We start from the raw sequence: 27,361 nt of genomic DNA, 5'->3' as shown, positions 1-27,361 counted from the left end.
AGGAATAGGAATTGGAATTGGAATAGAATAGAATAGAATAGAATGAGTAAGGAAAGAATAGAATAGAATAAAAATAAGAATAAGGAAAGAATAGAATAGAATAGTTATTATAATTAGAATAGAACAGAATAGGAATAACAAGAGTTGGAAGGGACCTTGGAGGTCTTCTAGTCCAACCCCCTGCCTAGGCAGGAAACCCTATCCCGTTTCAGACAAATGACCATCCAACTCTTCTTAAAGACTTCCAGTGTTGGGGCATTCACAACTTCTGTTCCACTGATTCATTGTTCTCCCTGTCAGGAAATTTCTCCTCCGTTCTAAGTTGCTTCTCTCCTTGATTAGTTTCCACCCATCGCTTCTTGTCCTGCCTGAAGGAGCTTTGGAGAATAGCTTGACTCCCTCTTCTTTGGGGCAGCCCCTGAGATATCGGAAGACTGCTCTCCTGTCTCCCCTAGTCCTTCTTTTCATCAAAGGCTTAGAAGGCTTAAGGCATTTAATTTTCCCTGCAACCGTCCTCCCGCACGTCACAACCCGGCCACATGAGGCCGAACGCCTGCCAGATAAGCTGAAATGCATGAAGCTCAGCAGCATCAATGGCTTCAACTCACGTGGCCAAAGCACGACCCACATGCTCTTCTAAGCGAGCGTTGCCACGTGTGGATTTCAACCGTGCTGGCTGGGGAGTTCCGGGCGTTGATGTCCACACATTTTAAAGCAGGGCTTCCCAACTAGGCGTGCAAGACAATATTCCAGGGTGGGTGTGAAAACTTTAGAAGTTTCAGAATGATAGTGTACGTGTATAATTACACGCATAGAATTATATTTACTTATAGGGTGGCTCGAGGGCTAAGACGTAAAAAATGCAAGTAGAAAAACAGGAACCACCTTTGGTGGGAAGGGAACCGCGTTCCGTGCGCCTTCGGCGTTGAGTCACGCCGGCCACATGACCACGGAGACGTCTTCGGACAGCGCCGGCTCTTCGGCTTTCTCTTATTTTTTTCTTTAAAACTAAGATATGTTAAGTATATTGATATGGAAGCATAAATTCCATCAACGTAGAATGGAGTTTGCTCAGAAGCTGAAATACACCAATGAGAGGAAGAGTGGGAAGCAGAGAAGAGAAGAAAGATAGGAAGAGAGGGATAGGAGAGAGGGTAAGGGGGGAAGATGAGGAGGATAAGGAGGAGTGGAATGAAGAGAGAGGAGAAGGAGAAAGGAAGGGGAAGTAGAGTAGAAAAGGATGATGGAGGGAAGAAAGGAGGTAGGAGAGAGGCAGAAGAAAGAGGTGTATGGAGAGCAGAAGAGCAAATATGTTAAGTATATTGATATGGAAGCATAAATACCATCAACATAGATTGGAGTTTGCTCAGAAGCGGAAATACACCAAGTGAATGAGAGGAAGAGTGGGAAGCAGAGGAGAGAAGAAAGATAGGAAGAGAGGGATAGGAGAGAGGGTAAGGGGGGAAGATGAGGAGGATAAGGAGGAGTAGAATGAAGAGAGAGGAGAAGGAGAAAGGAAGGGGAAGTAGAGTAGAAAAGGATGATGGAGGGAAGAAAGGAGGTAGGAGAGAGGCAGAAGAAAGAGGTGTATGGAGAGCAGAATAATGGGTTTTTATCTTTCTGGGCGTTGATGACAAGAGGAACTGATGTAATTACTACTTAATACAATAGGATATTGGCTATGTAATAGTATACATGTATTATATGTTATGAAAATGGAAAATAAAAAAAGTATATTTAAAAAAAAGAGAAACAGAGATGCCCCCTAGAGTTGGGAACGACTAGCACATACGTGCGAGGGGAACCTTTGCCTTCTTAATTATTTACTTCTGCAAAAGGGTGCGAGAATATATCAGAAGCCGACGTGAATTCTCACCATCCGAAAACGATGCCTCCTACATCTCTGGGGTAAACTGAACACGGGGCAGCCCAGTAAATAGACGTAATTGGGTTTGCTGGATCAGCCCCTTCCCTGGGCCTGCTGCACACACCAAAACCCACATTAATTGATCAAATAAGATTCAGGCCACATACGCCGAGTGGCTAAAAATGAACTGTGCCTCTCGGTTTTCCATTGGTAGAGCCGAGGTTCTCGTGTGTGCATCGATATGCCCTGGGTGTTTGGGACCGAGTCCCAGTTTCCCTCCCTCCCTTTGTAAAAGAGTCACAACATTGGAGTTGACTCTCTCTCTCCCTCCCTCCCTCCCTCCCTCTGTGTGTGTGTGTGTAGCATTTGTACAATGCACCATTACATACCAACGCACACGCCTGTGTTACTGACCGAGATAAAAGTTTTCCCAGCTTCATGTTGTGCCAATGAATGCTTGGGGCTTTTTCAGGGGGTGGGTGGGAGGGACAGAATATTGTGTGGATGCAAACCCATGGCAGCTGCATTTTCTCTCAAGGGTGTGTGTGTGTGTCTGTGTCTGTGTGTGTGTGTGTCAGAGGTGGTTCCTACCAGTTCGCACCTATTCGGTAGAACCGGTTCGTCAAATCTACTGAACCGGTTAGAAGAGGTTCCACCAGTGGACCCGGAAAGCAGGCCACACCTACAGAAGAAGTTCCAAAAATTTTTTGAAACCACCACTGGTGGGTGTTTAATGTCCCGCAGTTATCTACGCATTAATAATGATCTAGTAATATTTCCTTATACATTTTAGGGACCTTTCCTTACATAATTGATCTTTTCTTTCATACTTTTGGATTTCTAATTTCTGTTTCCGTTCGTTGGCAATTGCTAAAACCAATCCCACGTGAAAAAGTATTCAAAGCCTTCTTGATTTTAATTGTCAATTTATTTATTCCTGCACATTGTAATATTTATTCATTTACACATCTCTGTTTTTCCACTGTTGTGCAAACACAATTCCAGCGGCTGCTAACATGTGTTAAAATTAAATATATATATTATACTCCCTTTCAAATAGCCAACAAAATATTTCTGGTTTTAATTCCATCTCTTGCTTTACGATTGCTTCTAACCACTAACTTCTGAATAGCTACTTGGACCGACCTAAGTACTAATTCATAATTTCATATCCGGGCACATGGGCGGCAAGCCACTCCCATCCGGTCACATGGGTGGCAAGCCACTCCCAAAAAGGAGGCCACACCCACAGAGTAGGTTCCAACAATTTTTGAAAGCCACCACTGGTGTGTGTGCACTTTCCTGCGAAGAAAAGGGAAAAGGAATTGTGGTCAGGATAACACATAGAGAATATAAGGAATGTAGAAAAAAGTAAAGTCGTACACTTAGGCAAGAAAAAACAAAAGGATATATATAGACTGGGTGAAACCTGGCTTAATAGTGGTCACTGGGAGAGGAATCTTGGAGTCTTAGTGGACAACCAGCTGAATATGAGCCAGGCGTGTACAGTGGCAGCCAAAAAGGCCAATGCAATCCTAAATTGCATTAACAATCAAGATCAAGGGAGGTACTAAGAACACTCTATAAAGCCTTAGTAAGGCCACACCTAGAGTACTGCATCCAGTTTTGGTTACCACACTATAAAAAAAGATGTTGAGACTCTAGAAAGAGGGCAGAGAAGAGCAACCAGGATGATGAGGGGGCTAAAACATACGAAGAACGGTTGCAGGAACTAGGCATGGCTGGTCTAGTGAAGAGAAGGACCAGGGGAGACAGGAGAGCATCTTCCAATATCTGAGGGGCTGCCACAAAGATGAGGTTGGTCAACCTATTTTCCAAAGCATCTCTGAAGGCCAGACAAGGAAGAATGGATGGAAAGTGACCAAGGAGAGATTCAACCTGGAAATAAGGAGGAATTTTCTGACAGTGAGAGCAATCAACCCATGGAACAGAAGTTGCCTTCAGAAGTTGTGGGAGCTTCATCCCTGGAGGCTTTCAAGAAGAGACTGGACTGCCATCTGTCAGAAATGGTGTAGGGCCTCCTGCTTGGGCGGGGGGGTTGACTAGATGACCTCCAATGTCCCTTCCAACTCTGTTAATCTGAATCCATCTAAGATGATCAAAAGCCTGGAGGCTCAAACATACGATGAACGGTTGCAGGAACTGGGCATGGCTAGTCTAGGGAAGAGAAGGACCGGGGGAGACAGGATAGCATCCTTCCAATATTTGAAGGGCTGCCCCAGAGAGGAGGGGGGTTCAAGCTATTCTCCAAAGCCCCCGAAGGCCAGACAAGGAAGAATGGATGGAAAGTGACCAACGAGAGATTCAACCTGGAAATAAGGAGGAATTTCTTGACGGGGAGAACAATCAACCCATGGAACAGAAGTTGTGGGAGCTTCATCCCTGGAGGCTTTCAAGAAGAGACTGGACTGCCATCTGTCAGAAATGGTGTAGGGTCTCCTGCTTGGGCGGGGGGCGGGGGTTGGACTAGATGAACTCCAAGGTCCCTTCCAACTCTGTTAATCTGAATCTATCTAAGATGATCAAAGGCCTGGAGGCTCAAACATACGATGAACGGTTGCAGGAACTGGGCATGGCTAGTCTAGGGAAGAGAAGGACCAGGGGAGACAGGAGAGCATCTTCCAATATTTGAGGGGCTGCCCCAGAGAGGAGGAAGGGGGCTCAAGCTATTCTCCAAAGCATCTTTGAAGGCCAGACAAGGAAGAATGGATGGAAAGTGACCAAGGAGAGATTCAACCTGGAAATAAGGAGGAATTTCTTGACGGGGAGAACAATCAACCCATGGAACAGAAGTTGTGGGAGCTTCATCCCTGGAGGCTTTCAAGAAGAAACTGGACTGCCATCTGTCAGAAATGGGGTAGGGTCTCCTGCTTGGGTGGGGGGGGGGTTGGACTAGATGAACTCCAAGGTCCCTTCCAACTCTGTTAATCTGAATCTATCTAAGATGATCAAAAGCCTGGAGGCTGAAATGTGCGATGAACGGTTGCAGGAACTGGGCATGGCTAGTCTAGCGAAGAGAAGGACCGGGGGAGACAGGAGAGCATCTTCCAATATTTGAGGGGCTGCCACAGAGAGGAAGGGGGCTCAAGCTATTCTCCAAAGCATCTTTGAAGGCCAGACAAGGAAGAATGGATGGAAAGTGACCAAGGAGAGATTCAACCTGGAAATAAGGAGGAATTTCTTGACGGGGAGAACAATCAACCCATGGAACAGAAGTTGTGGGAGCTTCATCCCTGGAGGCTTTCAAGAAGAGACTGGACTGCCATCTGTCAGAAATGGGGTAGGGTCTCCTGCTTGGGTGGGAGGTTGGACTAGATGACCTACAAGGTCCCTTCCAACTCTGTTAATCTGAATCTTATCTACGATGATCAAAAGCCTGGAGGCTCAAACATACGATGAACGGTTGCAGGAACTGGGCATGGCTGGTCTAGTGAAGAGAAGGACCAGGGGAGACAGGAGAGCATCTTCCAATATTTGAGGGGCTGCCACAGAGAGGAATTAGGGGGTTCAAGCTATTCTCCAAAGCACCCGAAGTCCAGACAAGGAAGAATGGATGAAAATTGACCAAGGAGAGATTCAACCTGGAAATAAGGAGGAATTTTCTGACAGTGAGAGCAATCAACCCATGGAACAGAAGTTGCCTTTGGAAGTTGTGGGAGCTTCCATCACTGGAGGTTTTCAAGAAGAGACTGGACTGCCATCTGTCAGAAATGGTGTAGGGCCTCCTGCATGGGCGGGGGGTTGGACTAGATGACCTCCAATGTCCCTTCCAACTCTGTTAATCTGAATCCATCTAAGATGATCAAAAGCCTGGAGGCTCAAACATACGATGAACGGTTGCAGGAACTGGGCATGGCTAGTCTAGCGAAGAAAAGGACCAGAGGAGACAGGAGAGCATCTTCCAATATTTGAGGGGCTGCCACAGAGAGGAGTTAGGGGGTTCAAGCTATTCTCCAAAGCATCTCTGAAGGCCAGACAAGGAAGAATGGATGGAAAGTGACCAAGGAGAGATTCAACCTGGAAATAAGGAGGAACTTTCTTGACGGGGAGAACAATCAACCCTTGGAACAGAAGTTGCCTTCGGAAGTTGATGTAATTGGGGTGGGGGAGGAATATCATTTAAAAAAAAATGCTTCTCGGTAAATAGAAGACTGGTAAGTAGGTTGTGATGCAGCTTTTCCTACCTCCATATATTTCACACATAAGAGAATATTCCAGGAAAGAAAACCCACATTCTGCTTTGACTACAGATGGGGAGAGGAAAATATCAGCCTATCGGCCTTCTCTTTCGCTTTAGTTCATTTTTGAGCACGTCTGCTTTTTAAAATGTAAACTCTGAATCCTTGTTTTCGGTTCTCAATCTGTTGGCTCAGCGACGGTCAGTGATTGAAACATATAAGGGAATATCGCTCCCGACGCCTTGAGTCCGGAAGCGGTCTCGTAGGTGGAAAGCGTAGACGTTTTGGTGAGGTACCGACGTTTAGTACTGTAAGGAGCCCCAGACCGCTCCTGAGGGAAGGAGTGGAACGTCTGCCAGTTTGAACTGAGGTAACGGAATGTGAGGCAACTGGCAGTTGGAACAGAGTTCTTTTCAGGTGGGGAGGGGGAGTAGAACTCCTCAGCATCAGAGCGTGTTAATATAAGGCAACTGGCAGTTGGAACATAGTTCTTTTTCAGGTGGGGAGGGGGAGTAGAACTCCTCAGCATCAGAGCGTGTTAATATAAGGCAACTGGCAGTTGGAACAGAGTTCTTTTCAGGTGGGGAGGGGGAGTAGAACTCCTCAGCATCAGAGCATGTTAATATAAGGCAACTGGCAGTTGGAACATAATTCTTTTCAGGTGGGGAGGGGGAGTAGAACTCCTCAGCATCAGAGCGTGTTAATATAAGGCAACTGGCAGTTGGAACAGAGTTCTTTTCAGGTGGGGAGGGGGAGTAGAACTCCTCAGCAACTAAGGTGCCGTTTCCCCAAAGATCTTAAGCGGTGTTGCACCATTGTTCTCCCCATCATCGTGTCATTTTTTGTAAGCTGTTTTCCTTACATGTATTTTTGTGGTTCTGTTTTTCTCTTTTTTATTGGTGAACCACAATCCAGAAAAAGGACAGATTTTGCACATTGGTAGCATTTCACACCAAGCGACGTGCGAATCGGAAAGGCTCTAATTAAAATCAAAGTGGATTCATTTTGCCAGCCGCAACCCCTGATTCTGATTGCAGATTCTGATTGCTTCCATTTGTCGTATGCATTTAGGGGGGAGGAGGATGGCTTCTTCTGCCTTTTATTTATTTATTTGCTTTGCTTTAATTAAAAATATAAATAGCTTGGCGGGGAAGCGTCATCATTAAGAACACCAGCTGTCTTCTCCAAAGCTGTGGGGCTTTTTTCTCTCTCTAAGGGATGCTTTGCTTGAATACAGAGACTTTGCAAATAGAAGCATGGCCTTCTTCTGATCTCTCTCCGGAGCACATGTTCCTGAGAATGTACAGAGTTGAGGGTCTCCTGTTTGAGCCGGGGGCTGGACTAGAAGACCTCCGAGGTCCCTTCCAGCTCTATTCTGCTTGACTTGAGGGTCTCCTGATTGAGCAGGGGGCTGGACTAGAAGACCTCCGAGGTCCCTTCCAGCTCTATTATCATTGACTTGGGGGTCTCCTGCTTGAGCAGGGGGCTGGACTAGAAGACCTCCCAGGTACCTTCCAGCTCTACTCTGATTGACTTGGGGGTCTCCTGTTTGAGCAGGGGGCTGGACTAGAAGACCTCCGAGGTTCCTTCCAGCTTTATTCTGATTGACTTGAGGGTCTCCTGTTTGAGCAGTGGGCTGGACTAGAAGACCTCTGAGGTCCCTTCCAGCTCTACTCTGATTGACTTGAGGTTCTCCTGCTTGAGCAGGGGGCTGGACTAGAAGACCTCCCAGGTCCCTTCCAGCTCTACTCTGATTGACTTGAGGTTCTCCTGCTTGAGCAGGGGGCTGGACTAGAAGACCTCCCAGGTACCTTCCAGCTCTACTCTGATTGACTTGGGGGTCTCCTGTTTGAGCAGGGGGCTGGACTAGAAGACCTCCGAGGTTCCTTCCAGCTTTATTCTGATTGACTTGAGGGTCTCCTGTTTGAGCAGTGGGCTGGACTAGAAGACCTCTGAGGTCCCTTCCAGCTCTACTCTGATTGACTTGAGGTTCTCCTGCTTGAGCAGGGGGCTGGACTAGAAGACCTCCCAGGTCCCTTCCAGCTCTATTCTGATTGACTTGAGGGCCTCCTGCTTGAGCAGGGGGCTGGACTAGAAGACCTCCCAGGTCCCTTCCACCTCTATTCTGATTGACTTGAGGGTGTCCTGCTTGAGCAGAGGGCTGGACTAGAAGACCTCCGAGGTCTTCCAGTTCTATCCTATTCCAGTTGAGGATGTGCATCTAGTAGGTGTTTCCCCCTAAGGAGCCCTCCAGTCCTAGGCTGATTTGCAACTGTGGAGGTGTCAGGATTAGAACTCAGTGCCTTTTGTTGTTTCAGGTGAGCACGGTGCGTATGCAAGGAGTCATCCTCTTTGTCTTTGCCAAGTACTACCACCTGCCTTTCCTGCAGGACATCCAGACGGACTGCACCCGGACGGGGCTGGGAGGCTACTGGGTAAGTGAGTGGACCCACCAAGGCCGCCTCTGTCCTTGTGGGACGGATCAATGGGACTAAGCTGGAGAAACCCTGCAGGAGCCATTAAGCAATCGGGACCTTGGAGGTCTTCTAGTCCAACCCCCTGCTCAAGCCAGAAACCCCACCCCACTTCAGAGAGATGGTTGTTCCGTTTCTCCATAAAAACCTCCAGGGATGAAGCACTCAAAACCTCTGAAGGCAACGTCTGTTCTCCTGGTTAATTGTCCTCACTGTTAGTATAGGCTATAGGATATATACCCTAGACTAACTACCTAGATACTATATGGTGTAGTAGAGTTTCCTGCCTGAGCAGGGGGCTGGACTAGAAGACCTCCAAGGTTCCTTCCACTATGTTTCTGTTTCTATTCTATGATTTCATATTATTATTCTATTCTATTTCTGTTCTGTTCTGTTCTATATTCTATTCTGTTCTATTATTCTATTCTGTTCTATTCTGTTCTCCTACCTTCTTTCCTTATTCTCTTCTCTTCTCCTTCCATCTTTCCTTGTTCTATTCTATTCTATTAATTCTTTCTTCTTTCCTTATTCTGTTCTATTCCTATTCTATTCTGTTCTATTTTCTATTCTGTTCTATTCTATTTTCCTTCCTTCTTTCCTTATTCTATTCTATCAATTCTTCCTTCCATATTCTATTTCTATTCTGTTCTGTTCTATATTCTATTCTATAATTCTATTCTATTCTCCTTCCTTCTTTCCTTGTTCTATTTTATTCTATTCTTTCTTCTTTCCTTATTCTATTCTTCTCCTTCCGTCTTTCCTTGTTCTATTCTATTCTATCAATTCTTCCTTCTTTCCTTATTCTATTCTATTCTGTTTCTATTCTGTTCTATATTCTATTCTATAATTCTATTCTGTTCTATTTTCTATTCTATTCTCCTTCCTTCTTTCCTTATTCTCTTCTCCTTCCATCTTTCCTTGTTCTATTTTATTCTATTAATTCTCTCTTCTTTCCTTATTCTATTCTTCTCCTTCCATCTTTCCTTATTCTATTCTATTCTATCAATTCTTCCTTCTTTCCTTATTCTATTCTATTCTGTTTCTATTCTATTCTGTCCCATATTCTATTCTATTCTTCCTTCTTTCCTTATTCTCTTCTCCTTCTGTCTTTCCTTGTTCTATTCCATTCTATCAATTCTTCTTTCTTTCCTTATTCTGTTCTATTCTATTCTATTTCTATTCTGTTTCTATTCTGTTCTATATTCTATTCTATAATTCTTTTCTGTTCTATTTTCTATTCTCTTCTCCTTCCTTCTTTCCTTATTCTCTTCTCCTTCCATCTTTCCTTGTTCTATTTTATTCTATTAATTCTTTCTTCTTTCCTTATTCTATTCTTCTCCTTCCGTCTTTCCTTATTCTATTCTATTCTATCAATTCTTCTTTCTTTCCTTATTCTGTTCTATTCTGTTTCTATTCTATTCTGTCCTATATTCTAGTCTATTCCTCCTTCTTTCCTTATTCTCTTCTCCTTCCATCTTTCCTCGTTCTATTCCATTCTATTAATTCTTTCTTCTTTCCTCATTCTATTCTTCTCCTTCTGTCTTTCCTTGTTCTATTCTATTCTATCAATTCTTCTTTCTTTCCTTATTCTATTCTATTCTGTTTCTATTCTATTCTATCCTATATTCTATTCTATTCTTCCTTCTTTCCTTATTCTCTTCTCCTTCCATCTTTCCTTTTTCTATTCTATTCTATCATTTCTTTCCTTATTCTGTTCTATTCTGTTTCTATTCTATTCTGTTCTGTATTCTATTCTATAATTCTATTCTGTTTTATTTTCTATTCTGTTCTATTCTATTTTCCTTCCTTCTTTCCTTATTCTCTTCTCCTTCCATCTTTCCTTGTTCTATTCTATTAATTCTTTCTTTTTTCCTTATTCTATTCTTCTCCTTCTGTCTTTCCTTGTTCTATTCTATTCTATCAAATCTTCCTTCTTTCCTTATTCTATTATATTCTATTTCTATTCTATTCTGTTCTATATTCTATTCTATTCTTCCTTCTTTCCTTATTCTCTTCTCCTTCCATCTTTCCTTGTTCTATTCTATTCTAGCAATTCTTTCTTTCCTTATTCTGTTCTATTCTGTTTCTATTCTATTCTGTTCTATATTCTATTCTATAATTCTATTCTGTTCTATTTTCTATTCTATTCTTCCTTCTTTCCTTATTCTCTTCTCCTTCCATCTTTCCTTGTTCTATTCTATTCTAGCAATTCTTCCTTCTTTCCTTATTCTATTCTATTCTATTCTGTTTCTATTCTATTCTGTTCTATATTCTATTCTATTATTCTATTCTGTCTATTCTATTCTACCCCACCCTACCCTATCCTCTCCTGGGAGCTCTTCCCACCTGGGACCAGCCTGGCTCCTGCAGCTCAGAGGCTGTGTTTCCTCTGCCCCCCCCCACCTCCGTCCCTCCGCCCCACGGCTTCTCTGCCTTTCTCCTCCAGGGCAACAAGGGTGGCGTAAGTGTGCGGCTCTCTATCTTCGGGCACATGGTCTGTTTCTTGAACTGCCACCTGCCGGCCCACATGGAGAAGGCGGAGCAGCGCAAGGAGGATTTCACCACCATCCTTCACCTGCAGCAGTTCGAGGGGCCCTCGGCCAATGGCATTCTGGACCACGAGTGAGTACCCGCTCTTGCGTCCTTCCAAGCTGGGCCCAAAGATTCCGGGGAGGGCAGGGGGAAGAGAGGGGGGGTCCTTGGCCGGTTCCCCTCTCTTTGGGGAGAAGCCTTGTCAGTTCAGAAGCTGCATTTTGATGACTCCTGATCAATGGTGAAATCTAATCCCCCCCCCATTCCACTGATTCTGTGGGCGTGGCTTGGTGGGAGGGGTAGTGGTCATGTGACTGGGTGGGCGTGGCCAACCTCCCCCCCCCACTTTCAGCTATTTTTTTTTAGCTTTTTAAAGCTAAATCCAGCAAGGATTGCTATTTATAGACAATGAAGGGTAATCTAATCCAAGAGATGGAAAAATGGAGGTGGAACATGAAATAGACTTACAATGGGAAACTATTGAGGTTTAAAGACAGAATCACAAATTGGGGGCATGTAGGGATGTATAATTATATAAATGTAATGATGAGAATAGCTGGGAATTGTAACCAGGTCTACATCTCGGCCCAAATTAGACTGGTGTGTGTGTGTGTGTGTGCAGGGTTTAAAAGCACAATGACTATATGTGTATACTTTTTTTTTTGCAATTTGTTTTTATTTTTAAACATAAAAAAAACAACATTAAAAAAATTCTCATCCATTAAGGATAATAATGATTTTATGTATACTTGATAGAGGATTGGTGATATAATGTATAACGTTAAGGACGTATTACAATGATATCTTGTTGTTGATAAATAATTTTAATAAGGGAATAATTGAAAATTGGTATATATATGTAGCGACTATTTAGAATATTTTGTTGAAAAATGAAGGAATAAGATTTCTGTTTGAATGTATGATGTACAAGGATAATAATGAACATAAGCATACCTGATAGTTGATTGGTGGAATTATGCATAATTGAAAATAGTGATATACAAATATAAATGGTTGGCAAAAAAAACCATTTTCTATCACATGGGGATTATATAAAGGTATACTGTTATCAAATAGACAATCAAGAATGTAAGGGAATTAGGATTTATTGGGGAAAAAAATAATACTAATCGTAATTGAACATATACTGTACAATGAAAGTGAGGTATTTACTTATACTAGATGGAAAATCTGTGATGGTAAATGTTATTCGAGAATATGGATGTTAAAACACCTGTAACCAAACGACATGCTGTATGTGATGATGTTTTTTTTAATTGTTGTGTGTATGTGTTGTCTATGTAATAAAAATAAAAAATTATATTAAAAAAAATCTCATCCATTACATACAGAATATGTCGTTTGTGTTTTTGCATCCATATTCTCAATTACATTTACAATCACAGATTTTTCATCTAATATAGCTAGATACCTCACTTTCATTGTACAACGTATATTCAATTACAATTAATATTTTTTTCAATAAACCTAATTCCCTTACATTCTTGATTGTCTGTTTAATAACAATATACCTTTATATAATCACAGATCCCGATATGAAAAAAGATTTACCAACCATTTATATTTGTATATCACTGTTTTCAATTATGTATAATCCCACCAATCAACTATCGAGTCTGTATACTTTTTTGTTCTATTTCTTTAAAAAAAAAAGGAAGAAGATATATGTTAAAATTAAATGTGTATATTGAAAAGGAATTATAAATACCATCAACATAGAATGGAGCTTGCTCAGAAGCTGAAATACACCAAGTAAATGAGAGGAAGAATGTGAAGTAGAGGAGAGAGGTAAGGGAAGAAGAGAGGGATAGGAGAGAGGAGGGGGAAGAGGAGGAAAGGAGGAGTGGAAAGGGGAGAGAGGAGAAGGAGAGAGGTAAGGGAAGAAGAGAAGGATAGGAGAGAGGAGGGAGAAGAGGAGGAGAGAAAGGAGGAGTGGAAAGGGGAGAGAGGAGAAGGAGAGAGGTAAGGGAAGAAGAGAGGGATAGGAGAGAGGAGGGAGAAGAGGAGGAAAGGAGGAGTGGAAAGGGGAGAGAGGAGAAGGAGAGAGGTAAGGAAAGAAGAGGGGGATAGGAGAGAGGAGGGGGAAGAGGAGGAGAGAAAGGAGGAGTGGAAAGGGGAGAGAGGAGAAGGAGAGAGGTAAGGAAAGAAGAGAAGGATAGGAGAGAGAAGAGGAGGAGAGAAAGGAGGAGTGGAAAGGGGAGAGGAGAAGGAGACAGGTAAGGAAAGAAGAGAGGGATAGGAGAGGGGAGGGGGAAGAGGAGGAGAGAAAGGAGGAGTGGAAAGGGGAGAGAGGAGAAGGAGAGAGGTAAGGGAAGAAGAGAGGGGTAGGAGAGAGGAGGGGGAAGAGGAGGAGAGAAAGGAGGAGTGGAAAGGGGAGAGAGGAGAAGGAGAGGTAAGGGAAGAAGAGAGGGATAGGAGAGAGGAGAGGGAAGAGGAGGAGAGAAAGGAGGAGTGGAAAGGGGAGAGAGGAGAAGGAGAGAGGTAAGAGAAGAAGAGGATAGGAGAGAGGAGGGAGAAAAGGAGGAGTGGAAAGGGGAGGGAAGAGAATGAGAGAGGTAAGGGAAGAAGAGAGGGATAGGAGAGAGGAGGGGGAAGAGGAGGAGTGGAAAGGGGAGAGAGGAGAAGGAGACAGGTAAGGGAAGAAGAGAGGGATAGGAGAGAGGAGGGGGAAGAGGAGGAGAGAATGTAGGAGTGGAAAAGGGAGAGAGGAGAAGGAGAGAGGAAAGGGAAGAAGAGGGGGATAGGGCAAGGGGGGGAAGAGGAGGAGAAAATGAGGAGTGGTAAGGGGAGGGAAGAGAAGGAGAGAGGTAAGGGAAGAAGAGAAGGATGACAGAGGGAAGAAAGGAGGTAGGGAAGTAGGAGGAGAGAGGGAGAAGAAAGTGATGGATAAGGTACAAATATGGTGTATGGAGAGCAGAAGAACCAATAATTGTGCTTGGGAGTTGATAGTAAGGTGAATTGATGTAAACATTTAATAATACAATATGATGTTGGCTAGTATACATGTGATTATATGCTATGACCGCTTGGATGGCCTTGCAGTCCAAGGGACTCAATGCAGGAGTCTTCTCCAGCACCAGAGCTCAAAGTCCTCCATTCTTTGGCTTCCTTCCTTCTCATCAGGTGGCCAAAGTCTTTGAGTTTCCTCTTCAGGATCTGGCCTTCTAAAGAGCAGCCAAGGTGGATCTCCTCCAGGACTGACCGGTTGGATGGCCTTGCAGTCCAAGGGACTCAATGCAGGAGTCTTCTTCTCCAGCACCAGAGCTCAAAGGCCTCCATTCTTTGGCGCTCAGCCTCCCTTATGATCCAACCTTCACAGCCTGCATCCTGGCCTGGAACTGGCTGACCATCTCAGCCCGCTGAGCCTCCAGGCGCCGGCACCTGGCCTTGCACCCCCACAGCTCCCCCCTCTACTTGGAAAGCCTATGCTCCTAGTCCTCATTGAGGTGCTTCTGCTGAGCCTCCTTCTCGGCCAGAACTGAGCTCTTTTGCCAACTCTTCCTCCTGGGGGCTGCTTCGCTCCAGCAACGGCTTCCCGTTGGGGCCCTAAGGAGCCCGGGCGGGCAGGCGAGGAGGAGTGGCGGGTAGAGGCTGTCGAGGCGCCCCTCGACGTGAGTCACATTGTGTTGGCCACACCCACCCAGTCACATGACCACCTTGCCACGCCCACCCAGCCAGGCAGATCCTGTTAGCGGGATTTAAAATTATGCATGTAGTCAAAAGTTTGGAGACCCCTGATCTGAAGTAATTCCACTTTATTCTCCTAGAATCCAGAGTTGTGGGCACGAAAAGGATTTAGGGCTACCAGAAATCCAACATCTGAATTAATTTCCTTTCAGAAGCAAAAAAGATCCTGGTGTGCGAAGATTGTCATCCACGGGTGGGAAAATCCTGGTTTTCTTTCAAACAGGACAGGCATGAAGCTGGCTTGGCAGATTGGAAGGAAGATCCCGTATCTAACAGTCTCCTGAATTTTTATTGTGGCTCCCCGCTACTTCCTTCTAATTCCCTTTGTCTCCCTTCTAGCCTCATCTTCTGGTTTGGCGATCTCAACTTTCGCATTGAGACGCTGGACATCCGTTACGTGAAATACGCCATAGACAACAATATCCTCCATCAACTCTGGGAGAAGGACCAGGTGAGACATACCTGTCTGTCCAGAGTTTAGAATAGAATACAGAAAGAGAGAGAGAGAGAGAGAGGAAGGAAGGAAGGAAGGAAGGAAGGAAGGAAGGAAGGAAGAAAGAAAGAAAGAAAGAAAGAAAGAAAGAAAGAAAGAAAGAAAGAAAGGAGAGAATATAAAATAGCAATAGCAGTTAGACTTATATACCGCTTCATAGGGCTTTCAGCCCTCTCTAAGCGGTTTACAGAGTCAGCATATCGCCCCCAACAACAATCTGGGTCCTCATTTTACCCACCTTGGAAGGATGGAAGGCTGACTCAACCCTGAGCCGGTGAGATTAGAACCGCTGAACTGCAGATAACAATAGCAATAGCAATAGCAGTTAGACTTATACACCGCTTCATAGGGCTTTCAGCCCTCTCTAAGCGGTTTACAGAGTCAGCATATTGCCCCCAACAACAATCCGGATCCTCATTTTACCCACCTCGGAAGGATGGAAGGCTGAGTCAACCTTGAGCCGGAGAGATTTGAACAGCCGAACTGCAGAACTGCAGTCAGCTGAAGTAGCCTGCAGTGCTGCATTTAACCACTGCGCCACCTCGGCTCTAAAAGAAGGGAAGTTTCTGAGAAACCAAGAGAAAATGGTTAGGAATGGAGGAAAGAAGGAAAAGGATTTACCAGTGGAATAAAATGAAATATGTTAATATTGTTGATGGCCTATGGTTACTATGATGTGTGGGAAATAGATGAATACTATTAACTGTGGATAATTGACTAAATGAAATGTTTATTATACAAAATTACATCTGAGGGTATATGTTACCTACCATAAAATAGAATTAAAGAAGGAAGTGAAATATCAAATTGGATTAACTTGGGGAGGCAAATGATATCGTTTATTTACGCTTAAGATGGAAAATATGGAAAGAAAATTATTGGAAATGAAAATATGATGTAAAATGAATTGTGTATATGAGAAGGTGTTAAGGAGGAAATCCTGGACAACATTCTTGTTTATAAAAGAAGTTATATATGTAACAAAAAATTAAAAAAAACCTTTGGAAAAAAAGAATAGAATAGAGTTGGAAGGGACCTTGGAGGTCTTGTAGGGGTGAGATAATAGGAGAGGAGTACAAGAGGTAGCAGACTGTATGATTGACACATTCTCCTGGTGAGGTCAATCCATCAGAATAGAGCTGGAGGGGACCTTGGAGGTCTTCTAGTCCAACCCCCTGCCCAAGCAAGAGACCCTATACCATTTCAGACAAATGGTTACCCAACATCTTCTTAAAAACTTCCGGTGTTGGCGCACACACAATTTCTGGAGGGAAATCATTCCACTGGTTAATTGTCCTTGCTGTCTGGAAGTTTATCCTTCATTGCTTCTTTCCTTGATGAGTTTCCATCCGTTGTTTCTCATCCTGCCTTCTGGAAAATAAGTTGACCCCCCTCTTCTTTGGGGCAGCCCTTCAAATACTGGAATACCGCTATCACGTCACTCCTAAGGTCACCGAATTTTTGAAGCCCATCCCTGCACGCTGGGAGCACAGGAATTACGCATGCCCGAGAGTCCCCTGGGGCCTAATGGTTGGAGTGGGGGTAGGGGGAGAAAGAGAGAAGGAACCCCCGTCATCCCGCTTTGGCGTCTCTCCTTCTGCAGCTCAACATTGCGAAAACCACGTGGCCCATCCTGAAGGGATTCCAAGAGGGGTTCCTTAATTTCCCCCCGACCTTTAAATTCGACGTGGGAACAAACATGTACGACACGAGGTATGGAGGGCAATTGGGTCAGGGGTAAGGAGTCGAACTGATGGAGGTGTAATAAGACTGTGGGACAGAGGTGGGTTCCTACCAGTTCGCACCTATTCGGTAGAACCGGTTTGTCAAATTTACTGAACCAGTTAGAAGAGGTTCCACCAGTGGTCCCAGAAAGCAGGCCACACCTACAGAAGAGGTTCTAAAAATTTTTGAAACCCACCACTGGTGGGTGTGTAATGTCCGGCATTATCTACGCATTAATAATGATCTAGTAATATTCCCTTATACATTTTAGGGACCTTTCCTTACATAATTGGTGTTTTCTTTCATACTTTTGGATTTCTAATTTCTGTTTCCGTTAGTAGGCAATTGCTAAAACCAATCCCACGTGGAAAAGTATTCAAAGCCTTCTTGATTTTAATTGTCAATTTATTTATTCCTGCACATTGTAATATTTATTTATTTACATATCTCTGATTTTCCACTGTTGTGCAAACACAATTCCAGAAGCTGCTAACATGTGTAAAATTAAATATATATTATAATCCCTTTCAAATAGCCAACAAAATATTTCTGGTTTTAATTCCATATCTTGCTTTACGATTGCTTCTAACCACTAACTTCTGAATAGCTACTTGGACCGACCTAAGTACTAATTCATAATTTCATATCCGATCACATGGGCGGCAAGCCACTCCCACAAAGGAGGCCACACCCACAGAGTAGGTTCCAACAATTTTTGAAACCCACCACTGCTGTGGGACCACAAAACAGAAAAGGAAAAACAGCTGAATTGCTCTAGAATTTTAGAATTCGAATAGATACACACCTGCCACATAACACCCCAGATTTAATCACTGTTGATAAGGAAGACAAAATTATCTGGATAGTAGAAAATACAGGACCTGGACCAGGTCAGAAGAGGATAGGGAAAAAAAACCTGGGAAAAAATATCACCAAACACAAAGATTTGCAAACAGTAGTAGAATGACTGTGGCAAATGAAAGCGAAGATAGTAGCCGTAGTAGTAGATTCTTTGGGTCCAATCCAGAGGTGGGTTGCTCCCGGTTCGGTCCAGTTCGACTGAACCGGTAGTGGAATTGTGGCCTGGGCCGCAGAACCAGGAGCAACCCAGGCTGGCCACGCCCCTGAACCGGTTCCCTGATCTCTTATGCCGTTGCCGGCATGTTTCTGCGCACGCGCAGAACAATATTTAGTCGACTGTGCATGCACCAACGTTGCACCGCTGGCACACACACGCAAAGCACACCGGTACCAACTGGTATAAGAACCAACCCCTAGTCCAAAATCCCAAAATCCTTGGCGTTGACAAAATCCGTCATCGGTCAATTACAAATGGCAGCTTGGCTTACAACAGCTGGCATCCTGCGACGAGAGCTTGAACCCCATCAAACTTCCACATCTGTTTATTCCAAGTCCTGGGGAAGGTCTCAATATCTGGATAAAGATGCCAGGTCCAGACTGAACACCTGGCTGGCTGTGTGATCGACCGTAATCATAATTTGCAATGGGGGTCCCCAACCCCCGGTTTGTGGACTGACATCGGGCCGCGGCATGCCAGAAACCAGGCCACGCGATAAAGGGAAGCCCCATCCACGGGATACAGGCAGCATGCAAAATCATGCCCCCTCTAGTCCATGGAAAAAGCTCCCCACACAGAAGCGGTCCCTGGTGCCCCAAAGATTGGGGGACACTGAGTTACAGAATACACACGGCGTGTTATCCCAGCTTTCGCTTAGGTCTTCACTTCCTGTCCTTTGCGTTGTGCCCTGCAGTGCTAAGAAGCGGAAACCAGCTTGGACGGACCGTATCCTATGGAAGATCAAAAGTGGGGCCCACCCAGTGCATTCTGGGAGATCCAGCGGTGGGAACCTGACTGTGACCCAGCTGTGCTATTGCAGCCACATGGAGTACACTGTGAGTGACCACAAGCCCGTGGCCTCCATTTTTTCAGTACAGGTGAGTGCACAGCCCGGTTGACGCACACACACACATGCACACAAACACAAACACAAACAGCCAACAATCAGAGAGCACCAAGGACTCCGCAGAATGGCAAATATTTAAAAACAAGTGTTATTAGAAACAATCAAACATGTTCCACCCACAAGATTAGCAAAAATGAACAAAAACTTATCGCCACGATGTTGGAAATGTAATGCTGCACTAGGGACCTTCTACCTGTTCTGACCCCCCTCGTCCCACACCAACACACACTCCAAACCAAAGATAAGGTATACGGCATTTAATTAACAGACAGACAGGTCCTTGGCAGCAAACTGGCACAGACAAGCTTGGGCAGCAATCCAGCACAGACTAACCTTGGCAGCAATCCAGTCTGCCAAGCTCACCATAATGTTCTCCAACATTAGTTCCTGCGTTGACTTCTGCAAAAGGGGTGTGTGTACAAGCAGTCTTTTTATAGTCTGGAGAGGAGCCTAATGACCACCAGCTGAGTGCAATTACCTCCTGTACTTGCGCAACTGTTCCTGACGCCTATTAGGATGCCTATTGCCGGGCATCCAGGAACAACTCACTGCTGATGTCAGGATCACACTCCCTTGTCTCCTCCCCACTGGTCCAAGGTTCAGGTGCCTCCTGTTGGCCAACCAGCCCCTCTGCGCCCTGCTCGGAGTCAGAACCCTGTCCAGGGTCCTCCACATCCTGCAGAGCCGACTCAGAGGGCCCCTCGCTGTCGGAGTCTGGTGGCAGCTCCAACGGCTCCTGCTGGGCCACAACATATTTGTATGGTTAATAATTATATAAAAGAAAGGATCAACGGACAGGTAATCTGACTGACTATGTAATGGATACAAAATGTCATTGTTGTAAGATCTAATCGCTATATGGAAACGTTTATGCCAGAAGTGTTGCACCGCGTCCAATGTTTTTAAGGTTTCTCTAATTAAAAAAAAACTTTTTAATTAAAAAAACTTCAAACAATACGTTATTTAAAATACAAACCAGCAGGAGAGAGAGAGAGAGAGAGGATATGCACAATGAGGGAGCTTAACGATGAATGATGATCAATCTTGATTCTAACTCTCCTGGCAGTTTGGTTCCCGTGCCGATGTGCCGCTGGTGGAGCTGCAAGTTGCCGATGAGTGGACTAAGCCGGAGCAAGCTGTGGTCCACTATAGGACATCGTCAGCTTTCCACCGCAGTTCCTGGGATTGGATCGCCGTCTATCGGGTGAGAAGGATGGGTTGGGCGGGATGGTTGACGTCAGTGGTGGGTTCCGTATCCCGTTGCCACCGGTACGCTGCGTACGGGGCCGGGCGTCCTAGTCAGGCATGTGACACCCAGCTGCTCGGCGGTGGTCGTGCAGGTGTGCGTGCACAATTGACCCGTCATGTTATAAACAGCTACAGAACGGTTGCGAGTGGGTGGGCCAAACAAGCCACCGTACCAGTATGGTGGCTGCTGCTCCGGGCTACTACCAGTACTGTCGTACCAGGCCGTACCTCCCAAAACCCACCACTGGATGACGTCCCTTAAAGGGCAGTGTGAACTCTTCCCAGCGGTGGGCAGATAAAAACAGAACGATCTGGGTATCTCGGCGGGCACAAGGGGGCACTCTGGAGACCTCTGGTGATTTCTGCCTCCCTTAGGTGGGTTTCCGACATTGCAAGGACTACGTAGCCTATGTATGGGCCAAGCAGGAAGATACGGAGAGCCACCTGTACCAGGTAAGTATAACAGGAGGAAATGGACATTCCCCTCTGCCAGGCCAAAAGTTTGGTCTCTGGAAAAGGCAGCATTCGAGGCGAAGGGCTGGCGCAGTAGTTATATTTGCGCCATGGAGACATATCCTCTCCCGGTGAGCAATGTCATTGGGGATTGAAACGCAGGTCTGGAGGGGACCAAGCCCCTCTCGTCTTGCTTCTGTCCAACCTCCCGGAGTTGGCCTTATGAGAATGAAATGACCAGAGGGAAGATGGGATAGGAATTAATAGAAGATGGAATGGAATGGAATAAGAATAAAATAGAATGGAATAGAATAGAATAGGAATTGGAATGGAATTAGAATTAGAATAAGAAAATAGGAATAGGAATAGGAATAAGAATTGGAATGGAATGGAATTAGAATTAAATGGAATAGGAATGGAATTACGAGAATTAAAATGAATAGAATGGAATGGAATTAGAATTAGAATTAGAATAAGAAAATAGGAATAGGAATAGGAATAAGAATTGGAATGGAATTAGAATTAAATGGAATAGGAATGGAATTACAATGAGAATTAGAATGAATAGAATGGAATGGAATAGGAATGGAATAAAATAGAATAAGAATTAGAATGAATAGAATAGAGTGGAGTGAAATGTAATGGAATAGGAATGGAATAGAATAGAATTAGAATTGGAATGGAATTGGAATCAGAATGGAATGAATAGAATAGAAAATGAATAGAATAGGAATAGAATAGAATAGAATACATTATAATTATAATTGGAATCATAATGGAATGAAATTAGAATAAGAATTAGAATGAATAGAATAGAAAATGAATAGAATAGAGTGGAGTGGAATGGAATAGGAATGGAATAGAATAGAATAGAATTAGAATTGGAATGGAATTGGAATCAGAATGGAATGAATAGAATAGAAATGAATAGAATAGAATAGAATACATTATAATTAGAATTGGAATCATAATGGAATGAAATTAGAATAAGAATTAGAATGAATAGAATAGAATAGAAAATGAATAGAATAGAATGGAGTGGAATGGAATGGAATAGGAGTGGAATAGAATAGAATTAGAATGGAATTGGAATCAGAATGGAATGAAATTAGAATAAGAATTAGAATGACCAGAATAGAATAGAATGGAAAATATGGAATGGAATAGAATAAGAATTGGGATGAATGAGAATTAGGAATATGAATTAGGATTATTAGAATGAATGGTTGGTGGGTTTGTGGATCCTCTTCAGCTGGACTTCCATCTGCCCCTCTCTTTGTCTCTCCTCCTCCTCCAGCTGACCTTCCCCGAGGAGTCCCTGCCTAAAGGGAAGGGGGATTACATCCTCGGCTACTACAGCCACAACTCCAGCTGCATAGTGGGGGTGACGGATCCCTTCCAGGTGAGCATCTGAAGGGCAGGACACCTATTTACCTGGAATGACCATCTTGAGGACTGCATTTCTGGTGCTTGGCAACCGGCTCACATTTATGACCAGTTGTGGAGTCCCCTAGACACAAGAACAACGATTTGCGACCTCTGTTGCGGGTTTCCTTAAGATTGGCAATGACTTGCGACCAAAACTGCAGTCCCAATTTGGTCCTAATTCGAGACCATAGTTCAGAGGTCCAGAAACTGGATCTTATTTCCCTTTCTATTACTTTCCTTCCTTTGGAAATCCAATTCTTTTTTTCCAAAGAATTATTTTATTTTTTTATTCCCTTCCATACCATTTTAAGTACACATTCCCATGATTGTTGTTCTTCTTTACATTTGTCATTCTTATTCATTTATTATTTCATTTAATTAGTTATAATGTACATTATTTTTTGCTTTATTTACCATCCCTTCCTCCTTTTTGTATCACCTCCTTGTTTTCCCTTTCTTTTCTCCCCCCCTCCTTCTCTACTTCCTTCCTTCCTCCTCTCCTTCCCCTTCCTTCTTCCTTTACCTCTCCCCTACTCCTACTCTTCCCCTTCCTACCCTCTCCTTCTCTCCTCTCCTTCCCTCCATCCTCCTCTCCTTCCCTTTCCTTTTTCCCTCCCTCCTCTCTTCCTTCCTTCTCCTCTCCTTCCTCTTCTTCTTCATAACCTTTCTCCCACTCCTACTCTCCTCTTCCCCTTCCCCTCTTCTCCTTCTCTTTCTCTCCCTTCCATCCTCCTCTCCTTTCCCTTTCTTTTTTTCCCTCCCTCCCTTCTCTACTTTCTTCTTTCCTCCTCTCCCTTCCCCTTCCCTTCTTCCCTTCCCTTTCTCCTACTCCTACTCTTCCCCTTCCTACCCTCTCTCCTTCTCTTTCTCCCCCTTCCATCCTCCTCTCCTTACCTTTCTTCTTTCCCTCCCTTCTCTACTTCCTTCCTTCCTCTTCTTCCCCTTCCTTCTTCCCTTCCCTTTCTCCTACTCCTACTCTTCCTTCCCCTTCCGACCTTCTCTCTTTCTCTTTCTCTCCCTTCCATCTTCCTCTCCTTTCCCTTTCCTTTCTCCCTCCCGTCTCTACTTCCTTCCTTCCTCCTCTCCTTCCCCTTCCTTCTTCCTTCCCTTTCTCCTACTCCTACTCTCCCTCTCCCCCTTCCTACCCCTCTCTCCTTCTCTTCCTCTCCCTTCCATCCTCCTCTCCTTCCCCTTCCTTCTTCCCTTACCTTTCTCCTACTCCTCTATTTCCCTTCCTACCCTCTCTCCTTTTCTTTCTCTCCCTTCCATCCTCCTCTCTTTCCCTTCCTTCTTCCCTTACCTTTCTCCTACTCCTCTATTTCCCTTCCTACCCGCTCTCCTTCTCTTTCTCCCCCTTCCATCCTCCTCTCTTTACCTCTTTCTTCTTCCCCTTTCTTCTTCCCTTCCCTTTCTCCTACTCCTACTCTTCCTCTTCCCCTTCCTACCCTCTCTCCTTCTCTTTCTCCCCCTTCCATTCTTCCTCTCCTTTCCCTTTCCTTTTTCCCTCCCATCTCTACTTCCTTCCTTCCTCCTCTCCTTCCCCTTCCTTCTTCCCTTCCCTTTCTCCTACTCCTACTCTCCCTCTTCCCCTCCCTACCCTCTCTCCTTCTCTTCCTCTCCCTTCCATCCTCCTCCCCTTACCTCTGTCTTCTTTCCCCCGACTTCCTTTTCTCTCCCTCTCTCTCCCTTTCTTTTTCTATTATTGTTGGTGTATATTTCAAAACTCAGTTTATGCTTCCTTGGGATGGTATTTCCGCCAACCCAAATATAATTTAATATCATTTGAAATCCGGTTCTGATCTACACAGCAAGCGTACGAGACCTCAGATAATTGCAGTAGTTGCAACTGTAGCAGCAACAAAGGGGCGTCCGTGCTTCTGACCAGAGACCCTTGTCTGGGACGGAATGGGACCCTCCCACAGCCAACTTGCCACTGTCACCCCCAGGACAATTCAACCATTCAATTTAATTCTTGAAAAAGAATTAAACCATTCATTTCATTTTCGTCATCCCCATTCATTTTGCCCCTTCTTTTGGTATCCCTTTGGCTCAGTGGGCTAAGACGCTGAGCTTGTCCATCAGAAATGTTGGCAGGTTTGGCGGTTCGAATCCCTAGCACCGGCTAACGGAGGGAGCTCCCGTGACTTGTCCCGGCTTCTGCCAACCTAGCAGTTCGAAAGCAGGTAAAAAATGCAAGTAGAAAAATAGGAACCACCTTTGGTGGGAAGGGAACAGCGTTCCGTGCGCCTTCGGCGTTGAGTCATGCTGGCCCCATGACCACGGAGGTGTCTTCGGACAGCGCTGGCTCTTCGGCTTCAAACGGAGATGAGCAACGCCCCCTAGAGTCGGGAACGACTAGCACAGATGTGCGAGGGGTGCCTTTACCTTTAATTATTCTATTCCACTATTTGTTTGATATCAATATTATTCCTACAGCGAACGTGGTGAGTTGGTCATGGCAAGTTGACTGTAGTGAGTGGGGTGCAACTTTGTGTATTTGTGTTTGCACAAAGGACTACACCGGGGTTGGGTGGTAGATAGTCAGTGTAACTCAACAGTTGTCTTTGCATGTTGGAGGTGATTCAGGCATCATCCAAAGGAGTCATTGGTGTGTTGTGGTGAACAGAGCAAGTGTTCAGGGTGTCCAGGGTGATGTTTCGAGTTTATTGACATTTGTATGCCGCCCATTCCCTTGGGACTCTGGGCGGCTCACAACGAGACAAAAAACATATATAAAAATTAAAATAAGAATACAATTATTAAATTTTCACACCATGCATACTGTTAGCATGGGGTTGGATACTAATCAACAGTCCCAGGCCTGCCGGAACAGCCAGGTCTTGGTAGCTTTACGGAAGGCCGGAAGAGTAGTAAGGGTCTGGATCTCTACGGGAAGATCGTTCCAAAGGGGCCGGAGCAGCTACAGAGGTCCTCCCCGGGGAGCCGCCAACCGACGTTGACTGGTTGACGGCACCCGGAGGAGGCCCAATCTGTGTGAGCTTATTGGTCTTTGGGAGGTAAATGGCAGGAGGCGGTCTCTCAGGTAGCCAGGTCCTATACCATGTAGGGCTTTAAAAGTAACGACTAGCACCTTGAAGCGTGTCCAGAGACCAATGGGGAGCCAGTGCAGCTTGCGGAGGATAGATGTAACGTGGGTGTATCTAGGTAGACCCAGTATCGCTCACGCGGCTGCATTCTGGACCAACTGCAGTCTTCGAACACTCTTCAGGGGCAGCCCCATGTAGAGCGCGTGTATGAACAGTGCTTGTGATTTGAGGGAAACTGACTTCGCTTCTCCCCTCCCCTCAATTTTTCTGGCCTAGATTTCCCTGCCCACCCCGGAGCAAGTCAGCAGTGCCACGGACAGCACCAACAGCACCTCCGAAGAGGACGACGACAGCACGCTGGTGCTCCTCGGCCCCAAATCCCGCAGCCCCAGCCCCGGCAAGATGCACCGTCACCGTAGCCGCAGCCCCAGCCTGGCCAAGTTCCAGGGCCTGCTCTTGCGATCCTCCAGCCGCGACCAGGGGGCCAGCCGCAGCCCCTCGCCCCAGGGACGCCGCCACAGCACCATTCTGAAGGCAGACATTCCCAGCATCCAGTTTTCCAAGGACAGCCCGCGGCACCGTTCCAAGTCGCGGGAGATGGTGCAGAATGCCGAGGCCTCCTCCTCCTCCTCTTCTTCCTCCTCCTCCTCCTCCTCTTCCAACACATCCCAGGCCCGGACAAGCTGGCGCTTCGAGGAGACTCCACTGTCTCGGGCCGATCCGCGGAATCTGGGTTTGATGCCCGCTGTGCGCTTGGAGACGGTGGACCGAGTTATGGGCCCACGACGCGACAGCGCTGACCCGAGTCTGCCCGGACGAAGGATGAGCCCTACCAGCCCTACGGCGGGACTTGCAGCCCTCTTTAGTATGTCCCCGCAAGAGGGGACACCCCACAATAACCACAGCTGCGATACCAGACATTAAGGCGGCGGATCCCACCAGGCAGTCATCCTGTGTAGCGTGTGTGACGATGCCCTTTGCCCACTCCTCTCTTGGCCTGCCTTGCCCAAATGGGGCACAGACCCAGACACGGAGCTGCCGTGGTGCCACCCCATCCCATCAGCTTCACAATTGCCCCGTGTCTGCACCGGAGCCCGACCAACGGCCCGTCCCACTCGTGTTGCTCCCCACCCCCTCGTCCTCCTCGGGGACAGCTCTTCCTCCCACCAAACACCGAGATCAGCACCCCCAAACTGGATTCCCCCTAAACACTGTTTTGGCCCCTCACAGGGAGGACCAGCCGGAGGACGGAAGTGCAAGGAGCACAACGAGGAGGAAAGGAGGCGGCCATTTCTAGAGGCCTCCGTGTTGTAAGTGCCGAGGGCCCAGCCAGGCTCATGGTGATAGAGAACCCCAGCAGAATCCCAGGCAGCCATGCCCGGGGGTGGGGGAATTTCAAGCCAAGGTTGAAGACGTGGAATGTAGAACTCTGGCCGGGGGAGGCGGGAGGGGAGGGAACTGGGAGGGCTGGTCTCTCTCTCCAGATTGGGGACCTTCTCCGGGATGAGTTCAGAGTCGAGACAATCTGTCCTACCTCTCTCTCTTACACCCCAATAAATCACCTTACAAATGCTCCAGGAGGTTGCGTCTGCCCTCTCCGCAGCAGGGGCCGTTGTGCACAGGGGTGGGTTCCAGCTTCTTTTGCTGCTGGTTTGCTCAGAGATGCGTTTCAGGCGGGTGTGTGCCAAGAGCCAAGGTGGCGCAGTGGTTAAATGCAGCACTGCAGGCTACTGCTAGATCAGCAGGTCAGCGGTTCAAATCTCACCGGCTCAGGGTTGACTCAGCCTTCCATCCTTCCGAGGTGGGTAAAATGAGGACCCAGATTGTTGGGGGCAATATGCTGACTCTCTGTAAACCGCTTAGAGAGGCCTGAAAGGCCTATGAAGCGGTATATAAGTCTACTGCTATTGCTATTGCTATTGACGTGCAGAAGTAAAAAACAGGACGGCAGTGCCTAGGGTCCCGTTGATAGAACCAGTTCGTGTGCGTGGCCGGCCGAGTTACTACCTACTCAGCCGAACCGGTCCAAACTGGTAGGAACCCACCTCTGGTTGGGCGGCGGAGAAGAGGGGAGGGCCCTCCTCCTCCTCCCCCTCTTTCTGGGTTTCCTTCCTTCCTTCCTCCACCCCAAACCAAGAAGACCTCAAGCCACGTTTAGAAAACATGTTATTCACGACATTGTTCATACCCCCATTCCGACAC

The 27,361-nt window shown here is 45.8% G+C and overlaps 1 protein-coding gene across 2 annotated transcripts in view; it reads left to right on the top strand.

Moving 5' to 3' along the window:
• INPP5J (inositol polyphosphate-5-phosphatase J) overlaps positions 1–26,731 on the top strand; it is a 57,215-nt gene extending 30,484 nt beyond the window's left edge. For both annotated transcript variants that reach the window (XM_087705558.1, XM_087705559.1), the window contains 9 exons: positions 8,385–8,501; positions 10,987–11,162; positions 15,120–15,231; positions 16,877–16,986; positions 18,771–18,954; positions 20,050–20,187; positions 20,607–20,684; positions 21,982–22,086; positions 25,436–26,731. In XM_087705558.1, the coding sequence (XP_087561684.1) occupies positions 8,385–8,501; positions 10,987–11,162; positions 15,120–15,231; positions 16,877–16,986; positions 18,771–18,954; positions 20,050–20,187; positions 20,607–20,684; positions 21,982–22,086; positions 25,436–26,083 (1,668 nt within the window). In that variant the 3' untranslated portion in view covers positions 26,084–26,731. The remainder of the gene's footprint in view (positions 1–8,384; positions 8,502–10,986; positions 11,163–15,119; positions 15,232–16,876; positions 16,987–18,770; positions 18,955–20,049; positions 20,188–20,606; positions 20,685–21,981; positions 22,087–25,435) is intronic.
• The last annotated feature ends 630 nt before the right edge of the window (positions 26,732–27,361 follow it).

Source organism: Thamnophis sirtalis, unplaced genomic scaffold, assembly GCF_051295495.1.
Source record: "Thamnophis sirtalis isolate CommonGarterSnake01/CBP01778 unplaced genomic scaffold, rThaSir2_p1.2 scaffold_2, whole genome shotgun sequence".
Taxonomy (NCBI): Eukaryota; Metazoa; Chordata; class Lepidosauria; order Squamata; family Natricidae; genus Thamnophis; species Thamnophis sirtalis.
Note: the sequence above shows the minus strand (reverse complement) of the source record. Positions and strands in the feature narration are given on the sequence as shown.